The sequence below is a fragment of the Oryx dammah genome, unplaced genomic scaffold (assembly GCF_014754425.2).
Source record: "Oryx dammah isolate SB20612 unplaced genomic scaffold, SCBI_Odam_1.1 HiC_scaffold_26, whole genome shotgun sequence".
Classification (NCBI taxonomy): domain Eukaryota; kingdom Metazoa; phylum Chordata; class Mammalia; order Artiodactyla; family Bovidae; genus Oryx; species Oryx dammah.
The window spans coordinates 56,512,115-56,536,461 of NW_024070210.1; the positions used below are offsets into that span (position 1 = coordinate 56,512,115).

A 24,347-nucleotide genomic window follows, 5' to 3' on the forward strand; every position below is an offset into this window, starting at 1 on the left:
TGCTTATCACATGCACTTTACTGAGACCAGACTGCCAGGCCCTCTGAACACCCAGCAGCCAGAAGCCCAGTTACAAAGTGGGTTAGGCAGGAAGTCACCTTTGTGCCCCACCCTCCCCAGAGAGAACAGAACTGCCCTGAGGGGTGGCTGCCTCTCCCCAAGCAGGCCTCCAGCTGGGCAGCCCATTCTCTGAGGTTGCCAGGTGCCCAAGGAAGCCACTGACCTGGTTTGAATCATCCTTAACTCAGAGCTTTGAAAGTTAGAAACAAGTAGCCCTGGTAACAAATCTGAGGTTTTCAACTGTCACTGATCTCTATAGCTGAGGAGTCCTGATTTCTTTTTTGAGAATAACTGTGACGTGTCTTCTGACAGGGGCTTCCCAGGTGGCGCTACTGGTACAGAACCCCTCTGCCAACGCAGGAGATATAACAGATGCAGGTTCTATCTCTGGGTCAGGAAATCCCCTGGAGGGGGGCATGGCAACCCACTCCAGTTTTCATGCCTGGAGAATCCCATGGCAGAGAAGCCTGGCAGGCTACAGTCCATGAGGTTGCAAAGAGTTGAACACAATTGAAGCAACTTAGCACGCACATGTGTCTTGCGACAAAGAACAGTTTTTAAGATCACTCAAAGAGCAAAGATTTCAATTGAGGTTTGTGAAAGTTTCTTTTCATTAGTCACCTGAACATATGACATAGAAACTTAAACTTGCAGACCTATTTGAACAAGCCCAGACCCTTGGAGACCCTCAACTAGCTTTCATCTGTGCTTAGGGGTCAGTGTTTCAAGCAAAGGCCTTGTCACAGGTCCCCTAAATCTGGCCCAGGAATCCCTGGCAACAGAGCAGGAACCTGCTTGCTGAAACTCGTCACCAAGCGCTTACCGTGATCCAGGGGTGTCTGAGAGCCTCTTGGATCGTGAGCCGCTTCCTAAATGAAGATGAGAAAACAGTGATGATCCATGAGAAGCTGAGAGCAGCAGTCTCCATTCTCACTCTTCTCAGACCTGCTTTTTGGCATCCTTCAACCACTGCCATCAAACCAGAATCATAAGGAATGCAGAGGTGGATGGGGGACTGGCTACATCTCCTATACTAGAGAAAGCAGTCCAGGCAGACCTCTCAATAGAATGACCTTATATAAACCCTCATCTTTGTTCCCATAGTTGCAGGGCCCAATCCCTCACTATTGGAGAGTCCTAAATGCTCTCCATTGGGAAAACTTTGATCTCTGTGTTTTTGTTTGCCTTCCAGATCTCTTCTCTGCCCTTCCCTGCTCTGTACCCAGGTGGGGCAATCCCTCCTACCATTGCCCTTCAACACCGAAACCAGCCACTGCACTTTAGGGGACCCCACTCTATGTCTCTCTGAAGTCTATGGGATCAAGAGGACATGGCCTTCCAGAATGTGAGGAGTTACCCCCACCTCAGCTCATCCATCCCCTGGGCAGCCAGCACCCTCCAACTCCCTGCCCATCTCCTTTGATCACATACCCATGAGGCTTACCCTGAGCCCTGAGGAAGGGGTGGGATTAGCAGGTCTCCTATGGTCCCACTGTTCTGACCCCTCTGGGCTGGACACCCTTCCCACTCCCAACCTTAATCGTCTTGAAAACCCTGCCCCTTTCCTTTAACGAATTCTAGTTCCAGGTACCCTTGAGACAAACTGCAAAAAATAAAGAGCTCTAAAAAAAATCCAGGCTGACTTACGTACACACACACGGTTATTTGCATTTCAGCAGGAAAAGAAATGAGAAAGACCTGAGTAAACAAGATGAAAGCCAAGTCTTGGCCAGTTCACACTCCTTAGCACCTGCCCAGATTAGACCGTAATAGTTGCTGACAGCCTGTGGCAAAGCAGGCACAGGCTGGCATGTCTATGGGAGAAGTGGCAGGAGAGAGTCAGGACCTGAGAGGCCAGTGCCCTTCTCTTCTTTGTCCTCTTACCGGGTCTCTTTAACCAGAAGCTTCCGAATGAAGTCCTTGGCCAGCTCGCTGGTCTGGCTGAAGAATTCCTCGTCAAAGTCGTAACTCACTGCTGTGATATTTGCCAGCGTTTCCTGCTTCGTGTCTCCCAGGAAAGGGGATGCTCCACTAAGGCTGGGCACACAGAGAGGGAACATGTGACTGTAAGAAAGGAGACGGAAGTGGGGGTGATGGACTCAGGGACCTGGACTCGTGCTGCTGCATGGGGATGGGAGTCTCCCCGCAATCCTTTGCGGGGGTTCCAGTCAACAGCTTTTCAAATGAGTCCAATTAAATACACTTAATGGAGTGCCTACTAAGGGCTTGAAAGAGAGAACTGTGTCTTCAAGGGACTTGAAAGAGGAGGGGAGAGAAACAGAGACCTGGCTCTTCATCATCTCCAGTAGAACACAGAATAAAATAAAGAACAGACAAAGGGCTGGAGGAGCCCAGGACAGAGGGGAGGCCCAGCGCAGGCCTCATGGAAGAGCTGACATTTGCACCAGTTTTGTCCTGAAGAGGCTGTCAGCAGTCAGAGTAGGAGATGGAAGGTCTTCTAGGCTAATGAGCATCCTGAGCAAATCCTGACAAGTGTGGCAATAGACGGGCCATTAGGGGCTAGAGGGGTGTATGAGGTTCCCTGCAGGGTTTATCAAGAAGGTGTCATTCAGGGACTTCCCTGGTGGTCCAGTGGCTAAGATTCTGTGCTCCCAATGAAAGGGGCCTGGGTTCAATCCCTGGTCAGGGAACTAGATCCCACATGCTGCAACTAAGAGTTCCCATGCTGCAGCTAAAGATCCCACAACAGATGGAAAATCCTGTGTGCTACAACTAAGACCTGGTGCAGCCAAACAAATAAATATTTTTTAATATAAATTTATTTTAATTGGAAGCTAATTACTTTACAATATTGTATTGGTTTTGCCATACATCAACATGAATCCGCCACGAGTGTACACATGTTCCCCATCCTGAATCCCCCTCCCACCTCCCTCCCCATACCGCCCCTCTGGGTCATCCCAGTGCACCAGACCCAAGCATCCTGTATCCTGCATCGAACCTGGACTGGTGATCTGTTTCACATATGATAATATATGTTTCAATGCCATTCTCCCAAATCATCCCACCCTCACCCTCTCCCACAGAGTCCAAAAGACTGTTCTATACATCTGTGTCTCTTTTGCTGTCTTGCTTACAGGGTTATCGTTACCATCTTTCTAACTTCCATATATATATGTTAATATACTATATTGGTGTTCTTCCTTCTGGCTTACTTCACTCTGATAATAGTCTCTAGTTTTATCCACCTCATTAGAACTGATTCAAATGTATTCCTTTTAATGGCTGAGTAATACTCCATTGTGTCTATGTACCACAGCTTTCTTATCCATTCATCTGCTGATGGACATCTCGGTTGCTTCCATGTCCTGGCTATTATAAACAGTGCTGTGATGAACATTGGGGTACATGTGTCTCTTTCAATTCTGGTTTCCTCAGTGTGTATGCCCAGCAGTGGGATTGCTGGGTCATAAGGCAGTTCTATTTCCAGTTTTTTAAGGAATCTCCACACTGTTCTCCATAGTGGCTGAGCTAGTTTGCATTCCCACCAACACTGTAAGAGGGTTCCCTTTTCTCCACACCCTCTCCGGCATTTATTGCTTGTAGACTTTTGGATCGCAGCCACTCTGACTGGCGTGAAATGGTACCTCATTGTGGTTTTGATTTGCATTTCTCTGATAATGAGTGATGTTGAGCATCTTTTCATGTGTTTGTTAGCCCTCTGTATGTCTTCTTTGGAGAAATGTCTGTTTAGTTCTTTGGCCCATTTTTTGATTGGGTTGTTTATTTTTCTGGAATTGAGCTGCAGGAGTTGTTTATAATATTTTTGAGATTAACTCTTTGTCAGTTGCTTCATTTGCTATTACTTTCTCCCATTCTGAAGGCTGTCTTTTTACCTTGCTTATAGTTTCCTTTGTTGTGCAAAAGCTTTTAAGTTTAATTAGGTCTCATTTGTTTATTTTTGCTTTTATTTCCAATATTCTGGGAGGTGGGTCATAGAGGATCCTGCTGTGATTTATGTTGGAGAGTGTTTTGCCTATATTTTCCTCTAGGAGTTGTATAGTTTCTGGTCTTACGTTTAGATCTTTAATGTATTTTGAGTTTATTTTTGTGTATGGTATTAGAAAGTGTTCTAGTTTCATTCTTTTACATTTAAAAAAATGTGCCATTCAAACAGTGACTCCTTAATCTACTGTCTCCTGCCTAATATTCAAAATATGCCATTGTCCCAGGAGTCCTTGGGCCCTACCCTCCCTCCTGTTTTCTACAGAATCACATCTAAACTTCTCAGGAAGGCATCAAAAGTTGGTCCCCACCACACGTTCTGTATTGTCACTGCACTTATCACTCTTGCTGTCCCCTTCCTCATCCAGGATGGCACTTCCTTTCCTTTCCACCAGGAAAATTCATCTCATTCCTTCCAGCCCAGTTCAAATCAATCTCTCTCTCCGATCTCCCTCTCTTGCTCCCTCTCTCCCATTAAACTTTCTACAGCCCCAGCAAACCACTGGCTCTCCCATTTGTCTCACAAAGCCATGTTCATACCTAAAGCACAACCTTGGTCCCACTGGGTGAGAGTTAGCAGTCTGGTGTCTCCCTCCCACACAAAAAAAGTTCCAGGCGAGCAGGACAGACTCTCCATTTAGTACCCCGAGTGCCTGGCACTGTGTTCACCGAGGATCAGGTGGTCAATAAACTGTGTGGAATTCAGTGGGCTACAGGAAGATTGTGTGCCCTGGAGATGCTGGAATTCCTTACTATTTCAATATGGAAGTCATGCCTGAATATCCTGGCTCTAATCTGGAATTATGCAGCAATGCATCAAATTCTCTCTGCATCAAATTCCTCTATGACTTTTTAAAAATACTAATGCCCAGATCTTACTCCTAGTGATTCTGATTTCATAGATCTGGAGTGGGGCCTGGGCCATAGCAGATATTAAAAGGTCTGATGTGAAGAAAAAGAAAAAAAGGTCTGACGTTCTGCCTGGGTTGATACCCTCTGTTGCAAATCAAGGGGCAGGGGTGGGGCAGGGGGGACGCCATCCACCACATTGGCAGAGCTCCCAGTCCAAGGAGGAGTCATAAGGAGGGATTACAGGGGTGTTGACAGAGCTGAGTGTTGGCTTCCCCATCCTCCATGCCCTCTGGCTGTGGGCTGCCTCTTACCCAGAGTGCCATAAAAACAGCATTTTCCAGGAGTGCTGTGAGTGGAAACGGTTGGCAAGTACTGATGTAATGAACACCAACTAATCAGCAATGTCTGTCTGAGCAGTGCTAGGAAGTTTGCACGTCGGCTTATTTAATCCTCAACACAACCATGGCAGGAAGTTTATGATTCCTATTTTTCTGATGAGAAAAACAAGCCCAGAAGTTGTTTTTCTGCCCAAGGCCATAGGGATGGAAAGTGACAGTTTCGCTACACAATGCAGGAAATCTCTGCTTAAGCACTTAACACTTCAGAGTCAAGAAAGAGAGACTCTGGGGAAAAGAGAAGAGATAGCATGTGAGAGGAAAAGGGGTTCTGGGGAAGGAAGAGGAAAGGCAGAGAAAGACAAGGCAGGATCAGGAAGGGCATGGTGACTTGAGGGCTGTCCCCGATTTCTGAGTGAAAATTGATATTCTCACCGGAAACCTGGGTCCGGGTGAGACCGTGTGGTGGATCCTGGCCACAGGAGGGATGCAAACACAAGCAAGCCGAATGGAGGGCTTCGGGATGCTCTCCCGGCTTCCTGCCCAACCCCAAGCCCAGGCTCAAATGTATGAAATCGAGCAGAGTGCACTGAGCCTCAGGTTGGCTGTGTGGATCTAACTCATCTGGTCATGGTGGGTGCTCCGGAAACGTCAGTCGGTCTGTCTGTCTGCCTGCCCCTCTCTCATTCCTCCTGCTCCCCCTGGACCTGAGCTGGGTCAGAGCCCCGGGATCAGTCGTACTCACAGGATGTAGGTGATGACACCGATGCTCCTGCAGAACAAAGAACAGTCAAGTCAGAGCCTCTTGGCTCTCCTCCCAGACCAGCAAGTGACTCCCCGCACGGCTCTGAGGGTCCTTTCACGGCAGCCCCCACGCGCTGCCTCAAGCCTCACACCCCTCCCCACCCCACACTTCAGCAGCAGCCTAGGACTCGCTCAGAGTCAACCAGCTCTGGACGTTGAGTCCGAGGACCCACTGACAGCTGTGATGACCACCTCTGAGCCTCTTTCTCCTCATAAAATGAAGATAATAATAACTATCTTACAAGACCACTGGGAGGATTTTAGAAAACCAAGTGATCGAGGTACTCAGCCAACTGGATAGCACAGTTCACATGAAATGAGCTCCGTCTGTGCAGTCAATTGCTGCGGTATGCCCGGCCCAGCACGGTAGCTAGAATACATGAGGCCCCCAATGATCACATGGTTGACCAACAGAACGAATTATAGTCATTAGTATGTTTATCACGGCTGTGGCAGGTCTCAGGGTGAGCCTGTACCTCTAGCTTCCAGCCCCTTGTTCTCTGCCTTGGCCATGTGCTAACTGGCCACATGCCAGCACCCCAGGAGCAGCCAGAGGCTCTTAAAGGTGAGTGTGGAGGAAGACGTTTTCATCCAGGAGGATGTCAGCCAGAGCCAGGATCTGGGGCCACCTGGGTGGCCTGTCCCACTTACCACATGTCAGCCTCCAGTCCCAGGGGCTCATAGTTCACAATTTCTGGAGCTGAAAGAAGCCATGTTGAAGAGTCAGCAGGAGTATGAAAAGGACAAGAGATGATCTTAAGGAGTTTTAGGGAATTAGATGCCAAATGTCTCCATCCTGAACCCTCCCTAAGGAAAATTAGAGAGGCGGACGGAGATACCCGGGTCTAAGGATTTTGAGGGAGGAAGTTGCCTGTTATTCTGATAGTGACAAAGACAGAAAGCACAAGGGGACCCCTGGAAAAGGAAGAGGAGGGTGGGGAGAGGAGGGTGGGGAGAGGAGGGTGTAGGACGGACAGTGGGACCCACAACAAAGACTGCTTTAGAACTCTCAGCTGGAGACCAGTCAGCCAGCGCCAGAAGGTGATGGGGGAGAAAAGGAGGCAGAGAGAGAATCCACACTCCTCTGCGGGTGTCTAAAGAGGGCACCTCCCACTGAGCAGGGGCAGAAGGACATTCTGGTGGCCACTGAGGTGAGGAGCAAGGGGTGATGTCCAAGGGGCATCCAAAAGAAGATGCCAGGAACAGGCTGGGTACCTGGGGTGGGAGTGAGGTCATCACATAGGCGTCATCACACAGGTAGAAACAGGAGCCATGTGAATGCTGCCAGGACCGCAAGAAGGGGCAGAGTCTAGGAAAGAAGACTCTACCCAGGAGAGAAGAGAACCAAATGCTGCCTGGAGATCAAGCCCGTAGCCCTGCATGGCCTGGAAAGCGAGTGTTGAATTTCACACCCACTGCAGGGACGAGAGTGCTGAATGTGGACAGTGAGACAAGAGTGCAGATGACTCTTTTAAAAAGCTTGGTGATGAAATAGAAAAGAAAGAGGGGGCAATAACCAGAAAAGGGAGGATTGAGCCTGTTTTGTTTAATCACGAATGGGAGAAGGTGGAGAGGGGAAGGCTAAGTTTGTTAGTGTGTGTGTTAGTCGCTCAGTTGTGTCCGACTCTTTGCGACCCCAGGGACTGTAGCCCACTAGGCTCCTCTGTCCCTAGAACAATATCAAAACCTCTGCATCTATAGGATGAGCCCAGCATTCCACCCTCTCAGATGCAGGAACCACTCTCCTGGCTTTGCTTATTTGTTAGCTTCCTAAAAATGATGGCATACTGCATCTCATCTACCGTCAATAGACCTTTTTTCCCCACTCAACTGATGCTTCTATTATTCACTGAATGTTCACCCATGGTCTTTCCTCTTCACTGCCGTACAGTAGTCCACTTTGTGAATACAGACTGTCTTCCAGTCATTTCCTTAGTGACCATTTGGGTGGTCTCTACTTATATTATTTTATTGTATTATTATCTTTTATTAGAAAAACATTGCTATGAGCTTTCCTGTACCCATCTCCTGAGACACACACAAAAGGCTTTCTCTAGGACAGTGTTATTCAAAGTGCAGTCTGCAGGCAAGATATGTACAGAAGTTGAGAGTATGTATTTAGAGGCTTGCATAGCAATTTGACATTGTCGTGACACTCACACCATGATCACTTTTCAAGGAATTTATTTGTATTATGTCTTATTGAAGAAGCTGTACAGGATACACTATTTTCCCCCAAGTTGTTCCTCGTAGAGAGTTTGAGAAGCACAACTCACTTTCCAGTGCTCATCTGCTTGATGTAAACACATACTCATTTCTGTCCTCCAGGTGCTTTTGTTTGTCCACTTTCATCTGGGCTTTTCTTTCTTGTCTTTTTTTTAAAAAATCACTTCTTGTTAGTTTTCTTACTGACTTTTCCTAACTTCTACTTTTGTAATGGTTACCCCTGAGATTTTACTATGGACATGAAACAAATTCTAACATAAATCAATATTTGGGCCCTCCTCTAACAATACAAGAATTTTAGAACACTAATTTCAAGTACTCTGTCCTATCTAACATTATTTTCTTCAGTTTCTTTTTTTCAATCCCATATTTAAGCTTTATCATCATCATCATTATTTAGGAAAGAAAATAATTATATTTGCCTAATGTTCACTGATTTCTTTGCTCCTAATACTTCTGGCATTTAGAACTCCAAGTATACCTTTTAGAAGTTCCACTAACAAAGGTCTGTTGGAGGATTGTTTTATCTTTTTGTTGTTGTTGTGTTTATTTTGCTTTTTTAAAAATCTCTTACCTTCATTCTTGAAATACAATTTCTTCACAACTATGGAGTCTTTATTTTTCCTCGGTTCTTTGAATATTATATTCTATTGGACATTGGTGTTTTAAGAAGTATGCTGTCAGTCCAATTATTGGTTTTTGTTTATTGTTGGTTTTTGTAGGCAATTTATCTTTTCTCTCTGGTTGATTTTTAAGATCTCTTTGTCTCTGATGCCCTATAAGTCCATACATTATACTTAAAGTATTAAGTATAATGTATGGACTTTATAGGGATGGACTTCTTTCTGATTGAAATACACCATCCTTTCTGTGTCTGGGGATGCATGTTTTTACATCAGTTCTGAAAATTCTCAGCAGTTTTATTCAGATACTGCCTCTGTTGTCTTAATTCCCTCCTCCAGGAATCCAAATAGACTTATGTTAAATTTTTTATTTTAACCTTATTTCACTTATCCTCTCTTTAATGTTTCTATATCTTTGCCACTATGTGATAGTCTAGCTAATTTTTTCCAACTCAGTCTTCCAATTCTTTAATTGTCTCCTCAGCTGTGCATAATCTGCTGTTTGGCCCATCCACTGAGTTTAAACTTTCAATGAGTGTATGAATTTCTTAAAGTTCTATCTGGTTCTTTTAAAAATTTACCTGGTCATTTTTGAGTCTCTTGTTGCATGCAAATTCTTATAAGTTTACCTGTTATTTCTATATATATTCCATTTATTTTATAGTCAATATCTGATCATTTTAATATCCTACTTCCTTGAACATCTAAATCTTGCTGCTGCTGCTGCTGCTGTGTCCAACTCTCGGCGACCCCATGTGTCAGTTGTGTCCAACTCTCAGCGACCCCATGGACTGCAGCCCACCAGGCTCCGCAGTCTCTGGGATTTCCAGGCAAGAGTATTGGAGTGGGATGCCATTGCCTTCTCCGCTAAATCTTGCTAGTCTTTGATAAATGCTGACATGTGCACTTGCCTTTAGGAGAGATCCTCTTATTGAATATTCTTGCAGCTCACAGCTCCAGCTCAAAGTTCATTTCACTCAATTTTTAGGGTAGGACAGGTGATACTGAAGGAGTTACTATACGTAAAGATTTATCTTATTTCCTAAGTCCAGAATCACATTAAAAACAATATTTTTCTCAAGAATCCAATTTTGTAGTGAGAGGACCTTTTGGAAGAAGTTTTCCACCACATTCCCAGAAGCTGACTGTTTTTAACTCTGGTCTCAGGTTAAAATTTCAAAGAGGGAATAGGGAACAGTGGTTATAACCTGTTCAGGAGTCTATGATGAAAAGGAAGTCATCATAATTTGGGCAGGGGCTTAGAGAAATCACCCTATATATCTGTAAGGAGCAAATAAGACCAGTTCTGGACTGGAGCTGTATCATACTGGCTCACAAGAGTCAACCGTGGGCATCTCTTCCCAACTCTGAATTCAATGAAACAGGTTGGTAGCTTGAAACTGGTAAATGCTATAAATTAGGGCTATATTTTGTTTTGTCCTGAGACCTGACTGTTAGACATTTACCAGTATATCACTGGGAAAATCCCTCCACAGTTTGTCTGGCTCCACCCATCAATGTCCCACTCAGACTGCTACCCTGTGTGAACCCTCTGATCCATCTAGAGAGGACAGTGAACTGCCCCTGATAAACATACTCATTCTGGCCCTGCACCCCCGCTATGGGGTGCCTCAGATATGCGCCTCCTCTGCCCCGGCTTCTTCCCCACCCCACCCCCTTTAGCTTCTCCCCCACCCGCAACACCAGCACTTTGTCTGTCGCTCAAGGCCAGGACTGAGCCCACTGACCTCGTGAAAGCGGCCACGGCGCGTAACAGTCTTTCAGAGCTGTCTATATCACTCACTTCACAATTAACCACATCCTCTCTCATGACAACTCTTCCATTACTGCCCTGAATTTCTAGTTGAACCGTTTATTATTATTCAACCCTTGGTATGGACTTAAATAAAACATGTGTTTTTATCACATATGTGAATGGTGGGTAGTAACTGCTATCTCGGACAAAGTTTGAGACTGTATACCTGTACCCTAGGTTCAAGTTGGTTCTACTACTAACTGACTGTGTGGCTCTGGGTGTGTCACTCTGAGTGTGGCTTCTTACCAACCCTGTGTCTCCAGCATCTGATGTCTATAGTAGACAGAGAATAACCACTGGTTGGCCTTAACTAAAATCCCCTAGCTCTCCAATTCCATATCTGTTAAACTAGACCAGATGATCTGAAAAGATCCCTCTAGCACTCTTGTTTGATGGTTTGATGTCTTATTTCCACAGCTAAATTATAAGCCCCTTAAAGGCTCCTTCTAGAGATAACCTGGTGTAATGGAAAGAGTATAGGCTTTGGGACTTCCCTAGTGGTCCAGTGTATAGGACTCTGTGCGTCCACTGCAGGGGGCACAGGTTCAATCCCTGGTCAGGGAACTAAGATTCCACATGCCGCGCAGTGCAGTCACACACACAAAAAAAAAAAAAAAGCATAGGCTTTAATGTTGGATGTATCTGTATTTGAATCTCTGCTCTATCGTGTACTGGTTGTTTTACCTTGAATAAGGCACTTGATGGAGAAAATATTTTGAACCTGCTTCATAAGATTGTATGGGTATTAATTGGACAATGTCTGTATACAGAACACCAGGCCTAGTGCCTGGCACATGCCAAGATTCCCCTGCTGGGGCTTCTACAGTTTCATTCCCTAGTGGCTGCAGAGCTGGTATATGTGGCCTGAAACTCCATCATGGTGGATGATCTGGTTCATCTTTCTTTTTGTTTAGACTGTGGTCAGAAGTTTCAGTCCCCAGATTTTGAGGAAACCATGCTCTCCTTCCATCTCTAAGAGCATTTCAACTCCCCGAGCAGTGAGATGGTGGTTCTCAATTCTCACTCCTTTCTCCTCTGCAAAGCTGTTTCTTTATGACCCCCTGGCCTGTGGCACAAGTCCTAAAAGGGGGTTTCTGTGGCCTGGGCCAAGGCTGAGAGACACAGAGGGAAGACAGAGCCGCCAGAGCTCTGTTGGCTGGGCACCCTGTGCATGAATAAAGGCCAGATGTACGGGACAGGCAAGGGTGTGGATCTGGCATCTGGCAGATAATTTCCCTTTTCTTTTTTGGGAAATCAAAAGCTACTCCAGAAAAGATTGAGTTTATGGGAATGCAACAGGGTGAGGTAATTTTAAATCTTCACAATCAGTTCGTCTAAGAGCAGGAAGTGGGGCCAGCTCTGGGAAGATTTAACTCTGCAAAGGGCCCCAGCTCCACCTGGCCTCCCACTGCCCTGCTGGCGCTCAACCCTCACTCAGAGGCCAGCAAGACATTTCCTGTGGACAAAGGAGCATGGCAGGTTATGGGCCACAGGGTCGCAAAGAGTCGGAGATGACTGAAGCTACCTGGCACACATGCACGCACGCACGCAAGGCATCATCTCTCAGCCCAGAGGCTACAGCCCCAGACACAGGGTTTGCTCCTGGGATTTCTCTATCTGTTGATCCCAGATTCTCAGCTGGGAGAAAAACAGGCCTAAAACTCACCAACAAATTCTGGTGTCCCAAAAATGTTCTTAAATTCAACTCCATCTTCTATTTCATGAGCCAGGCCAAAGTCAATCAGCTTGATGTGTGGAATGGGAATAGTCTTGTCCAACAACATAATGTTTTCTGGCTGGGGAACAAAAAAAAAAAAAAAGGAAGAAAAGAGGATGAAAGAAAGATGGTAATTAAAGCCCTATTTTATGTTTTTGCTTTGGGTTTAAGGTGGGGTTTAGTGTTCTTTTTTAGGAGACCAAAACTGCACAAACCCTTTCTTACTCTTGTGTCCTCGGTCTTTTCTTGTGAACCCAAGAACAGCCACCACGCTGAGGGCAAGGCCTGGGTTTTACCAAACCTGCTGCTGACAGAGAACCAGACTGTGGCTTTAGCCCTTCTTCTGTTTCTGAATGGGAGATCCCTGCCATGTAGTGCCTTTGTCTCCCCATCTGTCAAATGGGGCCAGGGAGATACTTGCAGCATTTCCTGTAAACAAAACCACGGCCTCTCTATGTGTGATGGGGGAGGAGCACTACAACTTAACCCCAATTTACACTTGGCTTATTGACCTGCACCTTCCTGACCGCCCCTTTCCCCTGGCTGGTCAGCTTCCTGTTGACAACACTCCCCTCCCCTAGACTAACATGTAGCTCACACTTCTCTGCGTGTTTAACTAATTTTGGCCTTCAGTGAGACACAGGAAAGAGCACCTGATTTCCAGGGAAAATACCAGCTGCCTAGACTATTTCCAGCCCAGCAAACAGCTGCCAGATTGGACACAACACTGGGGGTGTCTGCTGGTGGGAGGTCAGCCTTGCCCTGAGCCTCATACAGCCCCAGTTCCCAGTGAGGCCAGAACAGGATCCTGAGCTGACCCTTTGCACTCCCACCCAACCGCTCAGAGCAGTTGGTGGGTGAGCAGGTCCCTCTGATTCATCTTCTTTCCTCCTGCTCCTCACCAGGGCGATCCTGGATCCCATTCAAAAAGAAAAGCCTTGAAAACATACATGCCCACAAAAACTGGTACACAGATGTTCTCAGCAGCATATTCATAACAGTCTCAAAGTGGAAGCAACACAAATGGCCATCACTGATGAGCAGATAAATGAAGTGTGGTATATCCATGCAGTAGAGTGCTATTCAGCCATAAAAAGGAACGCAGGCAGAGAAAAACATGAAAAGGAATGACGTACTGATACATGCTATATACCACGGGTGAACCTTGAAAACATCTCGCTAAGTGAAAATCAGTTACCAAAAATCGCAGATTATACGACTCCATTAATATGATATCCAGAATAGGCAAATCCACAGAGACAGAGAGTAGACAGGCAGTTGCCTAGGGCCTGGGGAGTGGGGAGTGACTACTAACAGGTACAGGGTTTCTTTCAGGTGATGAAAATCATCCAAAATTGATTGCAGTGTGAGTTACACGACTTTGTAAATTGTACACTTCAAATGGGTGAATTATATGTGACATATAACTCTCAATAAAGTAGTTTTAAATAAGTAGATAAGCAAATAAAGAAATGTTTGAGAAAACGGAATGGCCTTGTTTCTCAGAGCACTAGGGAATTTCCCACCTTGCCCTTCTGCTCTACCCGGAAAGCCTCTGCTCAGTCTCTGTCCACTGAAACCCCAGTCAGGCTTCAAAGTCTGAGTTAATCCAGCTCTTCCTTGAAATCTGCCCTCACCGGCACTGAGCCTTCTCTCCAGCCCGCAGATGTGAACCCTCTCTGCCCCCTGGACTCCTTCATGCTCACCAGAACCCTTCTGCCATGTCAGTTGTCACACTCTCCAACAGTCCTCGCTGCCCTACTGGACCCTCGGCTGGAGGGAGGAGCCAGGTCTTTGCAGCTCCACCACCACACAGAACACAGAGGGTGACAGGTGGACAGTGGCCCTAGCTATTGGTTAGACTGATCCTGAATCTGCACTGAAGACACCCCAGGTGTTTGCATCCGGAACTTCCCACTCCCTGAAGCCTCTGACCTCACATCGCAGTGGCTGGAAACTTTCACTCAAGTGAGTTGGATGAGAAACCCTTCCATTTTTTTTCCTTTAAAAAAAAAAAGTTTCCTTTTGCATCTTTAAAGTGTGTTTATTCTTTTTCCCCTCCAGAGATTTTTCTCCACTTTATTTTGAAACTGTGTCAAAGTCCTTTTCCAAAACAGGGCAGCTCCTTGGGCTCTGCAGAAAAGCAAGCGAGGGCAGTGGGTGGTCAGGACATGGGACACAAGCTAGGGGTCCCACACCAGTGTGCCAATCTGGCCCTCTGGTGGCTTCTCAGGGACCCCAAGTGTCCTGGCACCTGGGAAGTGAGTTAAGCCCTCCCCACAGCCCACCATCTCCTGAACTGGGGGGCTTCTCCTCCTCTCATTCCAAAGTACTCCTGAGCCACCTTTTGGGAACGTCGCTCTTCCAGGGAACGGCCCTGAGGCTTCTCCCTGGGGCTGAGGGGCCCAGCCCAGGTACTCCTGACCACCACGGTGTGCTTAAAGCCCGGCACCACCACAAAACACCTGAAAGGAGCTGAGAGCTGCAGTGGACACAGCAGACACAGAGTCCTGCTGGTCCCAAGACTGGGGAGCAGTAGGGATGGGCGCAGGGACCCACAGGGAGGAAGGAGCAACAATCAGAGGTGGAATTCTCCCAGGCAGCACCCTGAGCGGTGAAAAGAATCTTTGCCTCACATCCTCTCTCCTCTGTGGCCCACTTTCAGGGGAAAACAGCCTCTCTGCTGGCTTGTGAGAACCTTCAGGCAAGGCCATGTTTTCTCACCTGAGTCCTGTCTCAGGAACCTCACACACAGCTCCCCTGCTTGGGATACTCCCTGCATAGTCCCTACCCCGAATCTGGCTAATTCCTACTCAGTAAAAATAGTACCTCCTCCAAAAGCCTCCCCACCCTCACCACCTCCCCAGTTTCCATCCAGCCCGCACTTCCTCTACTTTAGTGTTTCTCCCACTGCCTCAAGCTTGTCAGTTTACTGGGTCTTCTCCACTGGGCTAAGAGTTTCCTGAGGGTCTCAGTCCTACCAACTACCCAAAGCTTGGCCTAGAGCCTGGACCCACCAGGCGCTCAGTGAATGTTCTCCGAGTGAAGACAGGGCCGTTTGGTACCCTCAGGGTGCGCACTGACAGGTCCAGAACACCATCTCTACCCCATCCTTTACTCTGGCTCTTCCTTTTGCGCGAATGCCTTTCCTACCCTCCATCACACCTTCGGAGCCAGGCGCCCATCTCTGCCTCCTTTTATTTCCTTACTTCTCAGTGAAGCACACCCTGACCTTGTGCTCTAAGCCCTCAGAGCTGATCATGCTCACCAGCGAGCAGCCCTAGGTGCAGACTCATTTGTATTGTGATGCACCTTTCCTGGGCGGTAGCCCCTCTGGGAAAATTCAGATCAGTTTTAAGGTTCCTGGCACCCCCTCTGATGTCTTGCATTGTGGATATTCCATAAAATTCTGCTTATGGGAAGTGAAGGAACTGGGACCCCGTGGCTCTTCCCTTTCTTCACCATGGAGGCTCTTCACCACTAGGGGTGTCCGAGAGCACACCTCCCCTCAGGACAGCTACAGGGAGGGAGGGAGGGAAAAGAGACGGACTCAAGGGTCCCAGGGCTAGTCAGAGGGCAGCAGAAAGGCACTATGGTCTAAGCTTCTTCGAGTCTACCCTCCCCAAACTGTGTAGGATAGTGGGAAAGAGCCTAGGCTTAGGTATTGGGAAATTCCAGTTCAGCTCCACCACCAAAGGCTGTGTGAGCGTAAGCACGCTTTTCCTCTCTGGATGATATCTGAAGCTCCTTCAAGCTCTAGGCTCTGTGACTGCACGGTGACACAACCTTCCAAGCTGGCTGGGCCAATTCCCACTCCTCTGGGCCCCAAGGCAGGACCTGCAAAGGTTCAGGTCTCCTGGCCCCAGGTCAGGAAGGAAGAGCAGACAGCCCAGCCAGACTGCCCTCTGGGGCAATTCAAAGCTATCTCGACTCCCTCACTCCTGTCATTCTCCAGCTTTATTTATTTCAACCAAACACCTCACCCACACACCTGACGTAACTTCCAAAGCATGTCTGGAGGAAAGGATCACATTCCCATAGGTGCTGCCACTGCGAAGCCCAGGGCCCATGGAGCAGCCACCAGGAGGTGAAATCTTCCCCCTCCATTAAAACAAACCCACCAGCTCAGCCCACCAGATGAGCAGCTGCCAGCCAATGTGCCCTTTAGCAACCCAGTGGATCTGGCCAGAGGTGCCTGGTCTGGTGCCAACTGGAAGCTTATCCTCCAGGGGGACCCATGTCAGGGGATCCCTACCAGCCTGGTACAGCATGTCTAAGAGTCCTTGAAGGATGAAGGCAGCCTTGGGGAGGTAGAGGGGCCTATGCAGTAAGATGCCAAAGACCAGAGCTTAGAGTCAGGCAGGTCCGGGGTCAAATTCTACTCACAGTGAAACCTGGGCAAAGTCTCTGGATCTCTTGGAGCCTTGGTTTCTCATCTGTAAAATGGGAACACCTACTGTGACACAGTGTTGCTGAGGATTCAGAGAGACGGTCCACGCAAGGAGCGGTGCCCAGTGAGATTTTAGAGCAGAAGGACTATGTTCTCTCCCTCTTGGGCTGCAGCAGTGACAGCAGTCATCCCTGGGGACTTTACTGAATCTGCTGAATCTGAAAACCATGCCCATCGCAGACCTTCCCCCTCTCCCACTCATCTTCTGCTTCCCTCCCCACATCCCATTTCACCCCCAGACTTACAATGCTGGGGCCCTAAGGGACCTCAGACACCATTTAGTCCCTGCCTGCTGCAGAGCTACCCAGAGAGGTCAAGAAACTGCCAGAACACCGAGCAAAGAACAGAGCCCAAGTCAGCTGACCCCCCAGGCTGCTGCCTTCTTCAGGTGCCCACATGGTCTGCCCATCATCAGGCGAGGTGCTCAGCTCAGCAGAGCAGGAGCCAAGCCAGGTCTGTTAGGGAGACGAGGAAGCTGCCAAGGAACCTTCATGAGAAATGTCAAGCACGGTCCCAGGTTACCCAGGAAGTGCTGGGCAACCTGAGAAAACAAGGCCGTTTGCTGCTAGGCCTCTGTGAGCAGGTTTCCATGGCACTGCAGCAAATTCTCTGCCCCGACACCTGCCCCACTCCTGGCACTCTGTCGATGAGACCACAGATAGCCCCTCCCCACCAGGCTCCAACGCACCCCAGGCCCAAGTCTGTCTTCATCCAGCATTCAAGGCCCTCCCACCTCTGACCAGCATACCCTCTGCTACATCCTGGCTGATTTTCACCACCCCCACCTCAACCTGCAGTTCACTCTGCGAGAATGCCTTTCTGACAAGCTTCTTCTCGCCTGCTCACCACCCAGCTCCAACATTTCCCTGCTGGACCCTCTCCTGTGACAACCCCTGCCCCCCCACCCCCAACAATATACACAGCTAGTTGTTGCACCCAAGGGCCTGCATGGTATGTGGACATGCCTCCAGCAGAGAACCAACTACACTACCACTGCCCCTTCCGTTTCCTCTCCCCAGGATCCTGAGGCCCCACAGGGAGGATGCGGGCTTTGTCTCTCTTTTCTATCACTCCACCCAAGAGTGGCTGCCATGGAGTAGGTGCTGAGGAATAGCTGATGGGATGCAGGGATGAAGGAACCAATGCAGTCACACGCACATCTCTTGCACAACCTGCTTTTAGGGAATCAACATAGATAGCGACTTAGAACCTGGGTTTGAATGCCAGTTTTGGTATTTACCAGCAGTCTAACACTGGGCAAGTTACTTAAGCTCTACCAGCCTCAGACTTTTCACTTGTAAATTAGGAATAACCGAAAACCCACCTCAAGAGAGTTACTAACAGGATCAAACAAGGCATATAAAGTGGCCTGTTGCTGTTGTTGTTCAGTCACGAAGTCGTGTCTGACTCTTTACGACCCCACAGACTGCAGCACACCGGGCTTCCCTGTCCTTCACTATCTCCTGGAGTTTGCTCAAACTCGTGTCCACTGAGTTGGTGATGCCATCCAACCATCTCATCCTCTTTTGCCCCCTTCTCCTCTTGCCTTCAACCTTTCCCAGCATCAGAGTCTTTTCCAAAGAGTCAGCTCTTTGCATCAGGTGGCTGAGGAATTGGAGCTTCAGCTTCAGCATTGGTCCTTCCAATGAATATTCAGGGTTGATTTCCTTTAGGATTGACTGGCTTGATCTCCTTGTTATACAAGGGACTCTCAAGAGTCTTCTCCAGCATCACAGTTCGAAAGCATCAATTCTTCAGTCCCCAGCTTTATTTATGGTCCAACTCTCACATCTGTACACGACTACCGGAAAAACCATAGCTTTGACTATACAGACCTTTGTCAGCAAAGTGATGCCTCTGCTTTTTAATACGCTGTCTGGGTTTGTCATAGTTTTTCCACCAAAGAGCGAGTGTCTTTTAATTTCATGGCTGCAGTCACTGTCCGCAGTGACTTTGGAGACCAAGAAAATGAAATCTGTCACTGTTTCCACTTTTTCTCCATCTATTTGCCATGAAGTGATGGGACCAGGTGCCATGATCTTAGTTTTTTGAATGTTGAGTTTTAAGCCACCTTTTTCACTCTCCTCTTTCACCTTCATCAAGAAGCTCTTTAGTTTCTCTTCTACCATTAGGGTGGTATCATCTGCATATCTGAGGTTACTGATATTTCTCCCAGCAATCTTGATTCCGGCTTGTGCTTCGTCCAGCCTGGTATTTCACATGATGTACTCTGCATATAAGTTAAATAAGCAGGGTGACAATATACAGCCTTGACATACTCCTTTCCCGATTTAGAACCAGTCTGTTGTTCCATGTCAAATTCTAACTGTTGCTTCTTGTCCTGCATACAGGCTTCTCAGGTGGCAGGTAAGGTGGTCTGGCATTTCCTTCTCTTTAAGAAATTTCCACAGTTTGTTGTGATCCACACAAAGGCTTTAGCACAGCCAATGAAGCACAAGTAGATATTTTTTTGGAATTCCCTTGCTTTTTCCATGATCCAGCAGATGTTGGCAAATAATTTGACCTCTGGTTCTCTGGTCTGTGCCACACAACAACTAGCATTTGCCATGAGTTGTCCCCACACATCACCTTATTAGATTCTCAAGGCCACCAAGCTATGGATGCCCAGTGCCTCCATCTAGCCAGTGAGGAACCTGGGTCTCAATTCAGGCATTCTGAGCCCCAAGCTGTGCTTTGGGGGCCCCATCTGAGCTAGTTACCCACTGGAATCTACTGGAGACTGTGTTAAAAAGACCAAACCAATTAAATCAACTCACTGGGAGTGAGGCTCCAGAATGGGTTTTCTAAAGCAAGTTCTGCAAGGAAGTCAAAATCAGAGTGCCCAGTGTTTGGGGAACCAACACTTGAGAAGGCCCTGTCTTAGACAGAATTGGGTTTGAACTCCACTTCTGCCCCAGGTTAGTTGTGTGACCTTAGCAATAGACTCATCTCTCTGATCTTGGACCCCTCATCTGCAAAACAGGAATATTGACATGGTAATGGGTTCTCAGGAGGTACAAGAAAGCCCTAAGAGCCCTTGGGCAACCTCCCTTTCCTACACAATGGCCATGACCATGGACCCTTCCTCACAGTGTCTGTCATGTGGATTAAAGGAGTAAACAAACACAAGCAGAGCACTCAGAGGTGAGCCCGCGTGTTTACTACAGCCCTTAATAAATGCTGGCTGCCACTATTACTGTTACACCACTGCTAATACCACAACAATCAGCCTGCATCTGGCACTGTCCTGGTTACAAAATGCTTTCACCTCCAGGGCCTCAGAGAGCTTGGGGTGGGCTAAAGCTGGTGCCTACTGGCTTATGAGAGACTGCTGCTAAATTTGCAGGAATTTTATGAATCAGGTATTAAACTGAACCATGTAAGAATATTATAATATTAAAAATTAAATTATGGAAATATGTTAAATTATATTTAAAACACTTAAAACTTACTGCTTCTAATTTCTACTATATTTTATTATCTTTTATGTTCTTGAAGGTATTTAATGTCTTTTATCTCTGAGTATAGATCACGGCATGTTACTACGTCATGATCTGTTTGTACCCCTCTCCCCAGCTCTAGTCAGTGTCCGCAATATTGGTACCTTGAAATTGGCCACAGCGGGTGTATTTACACCACAGAAACTGGCAGACACTACAAATCAGGACTTGAATTCTTGATTCTAGACTTAGGAAGTGCTAAAGATCACTTAATAACAGAGATTAAATTTATTGTGCTGCGTCTATAACTATTATTTTGTGCTCTCAGAGAAAACTGAGGAAATATTTTTCAATATTCAGAAATTATTATCCAATTCAGCAAAGAAGCCACTCATATCATTGAAGTTGTGACGTTCCAATGCACAAGCAATATTCATTGCTTCACTTTCACTTTGCCTATTAACATAAACAAAAATAACAGCCAATCCTGTTGAAAACTACACTCCTCTGTCTACTGCATCCATAGGTTGGCTACAGATACAACTAATGAAAAGTGTTCTATGAGAATCAATTTATTTTGTGAAGTTAATAAAATAAAATGTTATATATTTTATACTTGTAAATTATATTAGAAACCTTTATATCAGTAGCATTTATAGTAATCTAGTACACTAGATTACTATAAACCTAGTTACTGGAGTCCAGCTATTACCAGAAAACCACTGCACAGAATCTGAATAGACTAAATTACTGTTTTGTGTTTCCCAGGTGAGGAAACTGAGGATCAGAGAGGTTAAGTAACTGACTCAAGGCCATATGACTAACAAGTGGTGCTGCTAGGTTTTCACTCAGGTATTTTAGTGACAAGATACCTGCTGTCTGCACCACCCTTCACCACTTCCAGAATCAGGTTCTTTCACTCCTAGGGAGATCAGCTCAGAGGTAGGGCTGATGGTAAAGATGTGAATGGAACCTAAAAGGTACTATTTGAACACATGATACTTCAGTGCAGGTCAGGCCTGGGCAGGGGGCCAGAGTGGAGGGCTATGGGCAGCTGGCAGCAGTAGGGGTCTCTCAGCACCTAACAGTGGCAAAGGTAATAAGGACAAAAGAGGAGGAAGGCACTGCATTTTCCTCTTAGTGTCCTCATCTGTAAAACAGGGATCATGGTATTTACTCCAAGTCAGATCAGCTTCACACCCAGTGTCCTGCCAGCCCTGGGAATCTGCCCAGCCTACTGGCTGGAACACACTACCTTATTCATTCCCCTTTTGGGTGTCTCTAGGCCCCTCTCCTTTTATGAATCCCTTTGGAGGAAAGAGAGGAATAGGGAGAAATGTGGCCTCATACAGAGGCTAGTTAAAATTCACAGCCAGCATTTGTAACGAGTCTTGGAGTTTGCAGGACCCTTTTAGAAATACTGACCTTTCTCTGGCCCCTCACTCCTCTCTGGGGTAAGGAAGTGAGGGGCAATATTATCTCCACTTTCAAGGCCAGGAAAGGTCAGTCCATGACCTGCCCAATATCCCCTAGCAGAGCTGAGACTCAGATGCAGGCTCTACCCACAATCCCCTTCTCTTTCTGCTTCCCATGTGGCCTCTTGCTGTATCTTATAAGAAGCAGTTGGTTGGTTTAATGCTCCCCATTTACCACCAAATTTCAACTCTTTCAATAATGGCTCTCCATAGTTGAATTTTTGCCACATTTTGTTTCCTTCCTCAATCATTTAGGGGCTCAGTGTCCTCACTTCACTCCTCGGATCACTCTAGGATGGCCTCATCGTAGTTGATGAAGCACCCAACATGCATTCCTAAGGGCCCAGGCTCCCAGGCTGATACCTGGGGCTTCATGAGATGAAGAGCTCATGGGGGCACACGCTGAGGCTGGGGCACAAACCAAGCTTTGGGTATGAGGACCAGGAAACAAGGTCCGCCCTCAGAACACACCCAAAGGTGAAGGAAATCAGGAGAGACTTAGAAGCCTCAGTAGGAAAGTAAATCATTACAGAGCAAACGTGTGCTGCTTGAGTTGAATACAGACTGAAAAAAGCAGGAGAGAAAATTGTAAAGGTTGTACAGTTCTCACGCGCATACACACACACACACTGTTCATAAAAAGCTGGAGAAGATACACCAAAAGTTAATAGTGATTATTTTGGAGTAGGGAGTCTGTAGGTAACTTCTTTGTATGCTTCTGTATTTTCTATGACTTATTACTTTTTATAAGAGCATAAACAACCATCAATTTCATTTAAAAGATGCTTATGGAGTACCTTTGGTTCATCTCTTTCCCACATTCTTATCATTACCTCCAATTGGCTCACTCTCTCCTATTTATTCTCTCTCCTCTGTCAGACGAATTTTCTTTCTAAATCAGAAATAGAATAATGTTTCTCTACCAATTAAAGGTCTTCCACAAATTACTGTTAATTTTTTTTAAGTGTGATAACGGCATTATGGGTTGGTAGGAGACTGAATTTAATCTTGAGAGATGCTTATTGAAGTGTTTAGAGTAAACGGTCAATATAGCTAGAATTTTCTTTCAGGTTATACCATAATTTAAAAAATTACATATATTTTAATACTTATTTTTAAATTTTTATTAAAGATATTTTAGACATACATAAAAACATATATTTCTGCCTTATTGATTATGCCAAAGCTTTTGACTGTGTGGATCACAATAAACTGTGGAAAATTCTGAAAAAGATGGGAATACCAGACCACCTGACCTACCTCTTGAGAAATCTGTATGCAGGTCAGGAAGCAACAGTTAGAACTGGACATGGAACACCAGACTGGTTCCAAATAGGAAAAGGAGTAGGTAAAGGCTGTATATTGTCACTCTGCTTATTTAACTTCTATGCAGAGTACATCATGAGAAACGCTGGGCTGGAAGAAGCACAAGCTGGAATCAAGATTGCCGGAAGAAATATCAATCACCTCAGATATGCAGATGACACCACCCTTATGGCAGAAAGTGAAGAGGAACTAAAAAGCTTCTTGATGAAAGTGAAAGAGGAGAGTGAAAATGTTGGCTTAAAGCTCAACATTCAGAAAATGAAGATCATGTCATCTGGTCCCATCGCTTCATGGGAAATAGATGGGGAAACAGTGGAAACAGTGTCAGACTTATTTTGGGGGCTCCAAAATCACTGCATATGGTGACTGCAGCCATGAAATTAAAAGACGCTTACTCCTTAGAAGGAAAGTTATGACCAACCTAGATAGCATATTGAAAAGCAGAGACATTACTTTGCCAACAAAGGTCTGTCTAGTCAAGGGTATGGTTTTTCCAGTTGTCATGTATGGATGTGAGAGTTGGACTGTGAAGAAAGCTGAGTGCCGAAGAATTGATGCTTTTGAACTGTGGTGTTGGAAAAGACTCTTGAGAGTACCTTGGACTGCAAGGAGATACAACCAGTCCATTGTGGGGGACACAGATTTGATCCCTGGTCTGGCAAGATCCCACAGGCTGCAGAGCAACTAAGCCTATGAGCCACAACTAATGAGCCCACAAGTTGCAACTACCAAAGTCCACATGCCTAGAGCCTGTGCTCCAAACAAGAGAAGCCACTGAAATGAGAAGCAGCTCATGCACCACTACTAGAGAGCAGACCCTGTTCGCTGCAGCTAGAAAAAGCCCATGCACAGCAACAGAGGCCCAGCACGGTCAAAATAAATAAATAAAAATGGTTTAAAAAACTGCCAAGTCTCACCTCTGTTTTAGTATGTTTAGTCTCACCTCCAAGGTTTTAGTATGGAAATCATCTTACTCTTGTAAGATCTACTTTCCAATGCATGCACATTTTATAGTAGTTAATAGAGCACAGATTGATTTTTTAAGTATGAGGAATAATCTATTAGAAAGAAAAAACCATGTAAACAGAAAAAAAATTAACTGTGCAAAGGATAAACTTATGGCACAGCATAGACCTTTGGATTAACTATGTGTAAAAGGCATGATGCAAGCAAGTATAAAATTTGCTGTTAGAATCTGGTGAAACAAAAGCTGGTGACACTCACCTTTGCTTAGTGTCTCCTCACTGGCTAAGTTCA

At 46.3% G+C, this 24,347-nt stretch overlaps 1 protein-coding gene across 2 annotated transcripts in view; it reads right to left on the minus strand.

Moving 5' to 3' along the window:
• The window catches only part of DAPK2 (death associated protein kinase 2), a 134,963-nt gene that overhangs the window by 16,056 nt on the left and 94,560 nt on the right, over positions 1–24,347 (minus strand). For both annotated transcript variants that reach the window (XM_040226711.1, XM_040226710.1), the window contains exons 5-9: positions 12,349–12,478; positions 6,669–6,717; positions 5,959–5,985; positions 1,945–2,097; positions 884–929 (exon numbers count right to left, since the gene is read on the minus strand). In XM_040226711.1, the coding sequence (XP_040082645.1) occupies positions 884–929; positions 1,945–2,097; positions 5,959–5,985; positions 6,669–6,717; positions 12,349–12,478 (405 nt within the window). The remainder of the gene's footprint in view (positions 1–883; positions 930–1,944; positions 2,098–5,958; positions 5,986–6,668; positions 6,718–12,348; positions 12,479–24,347) is intronic.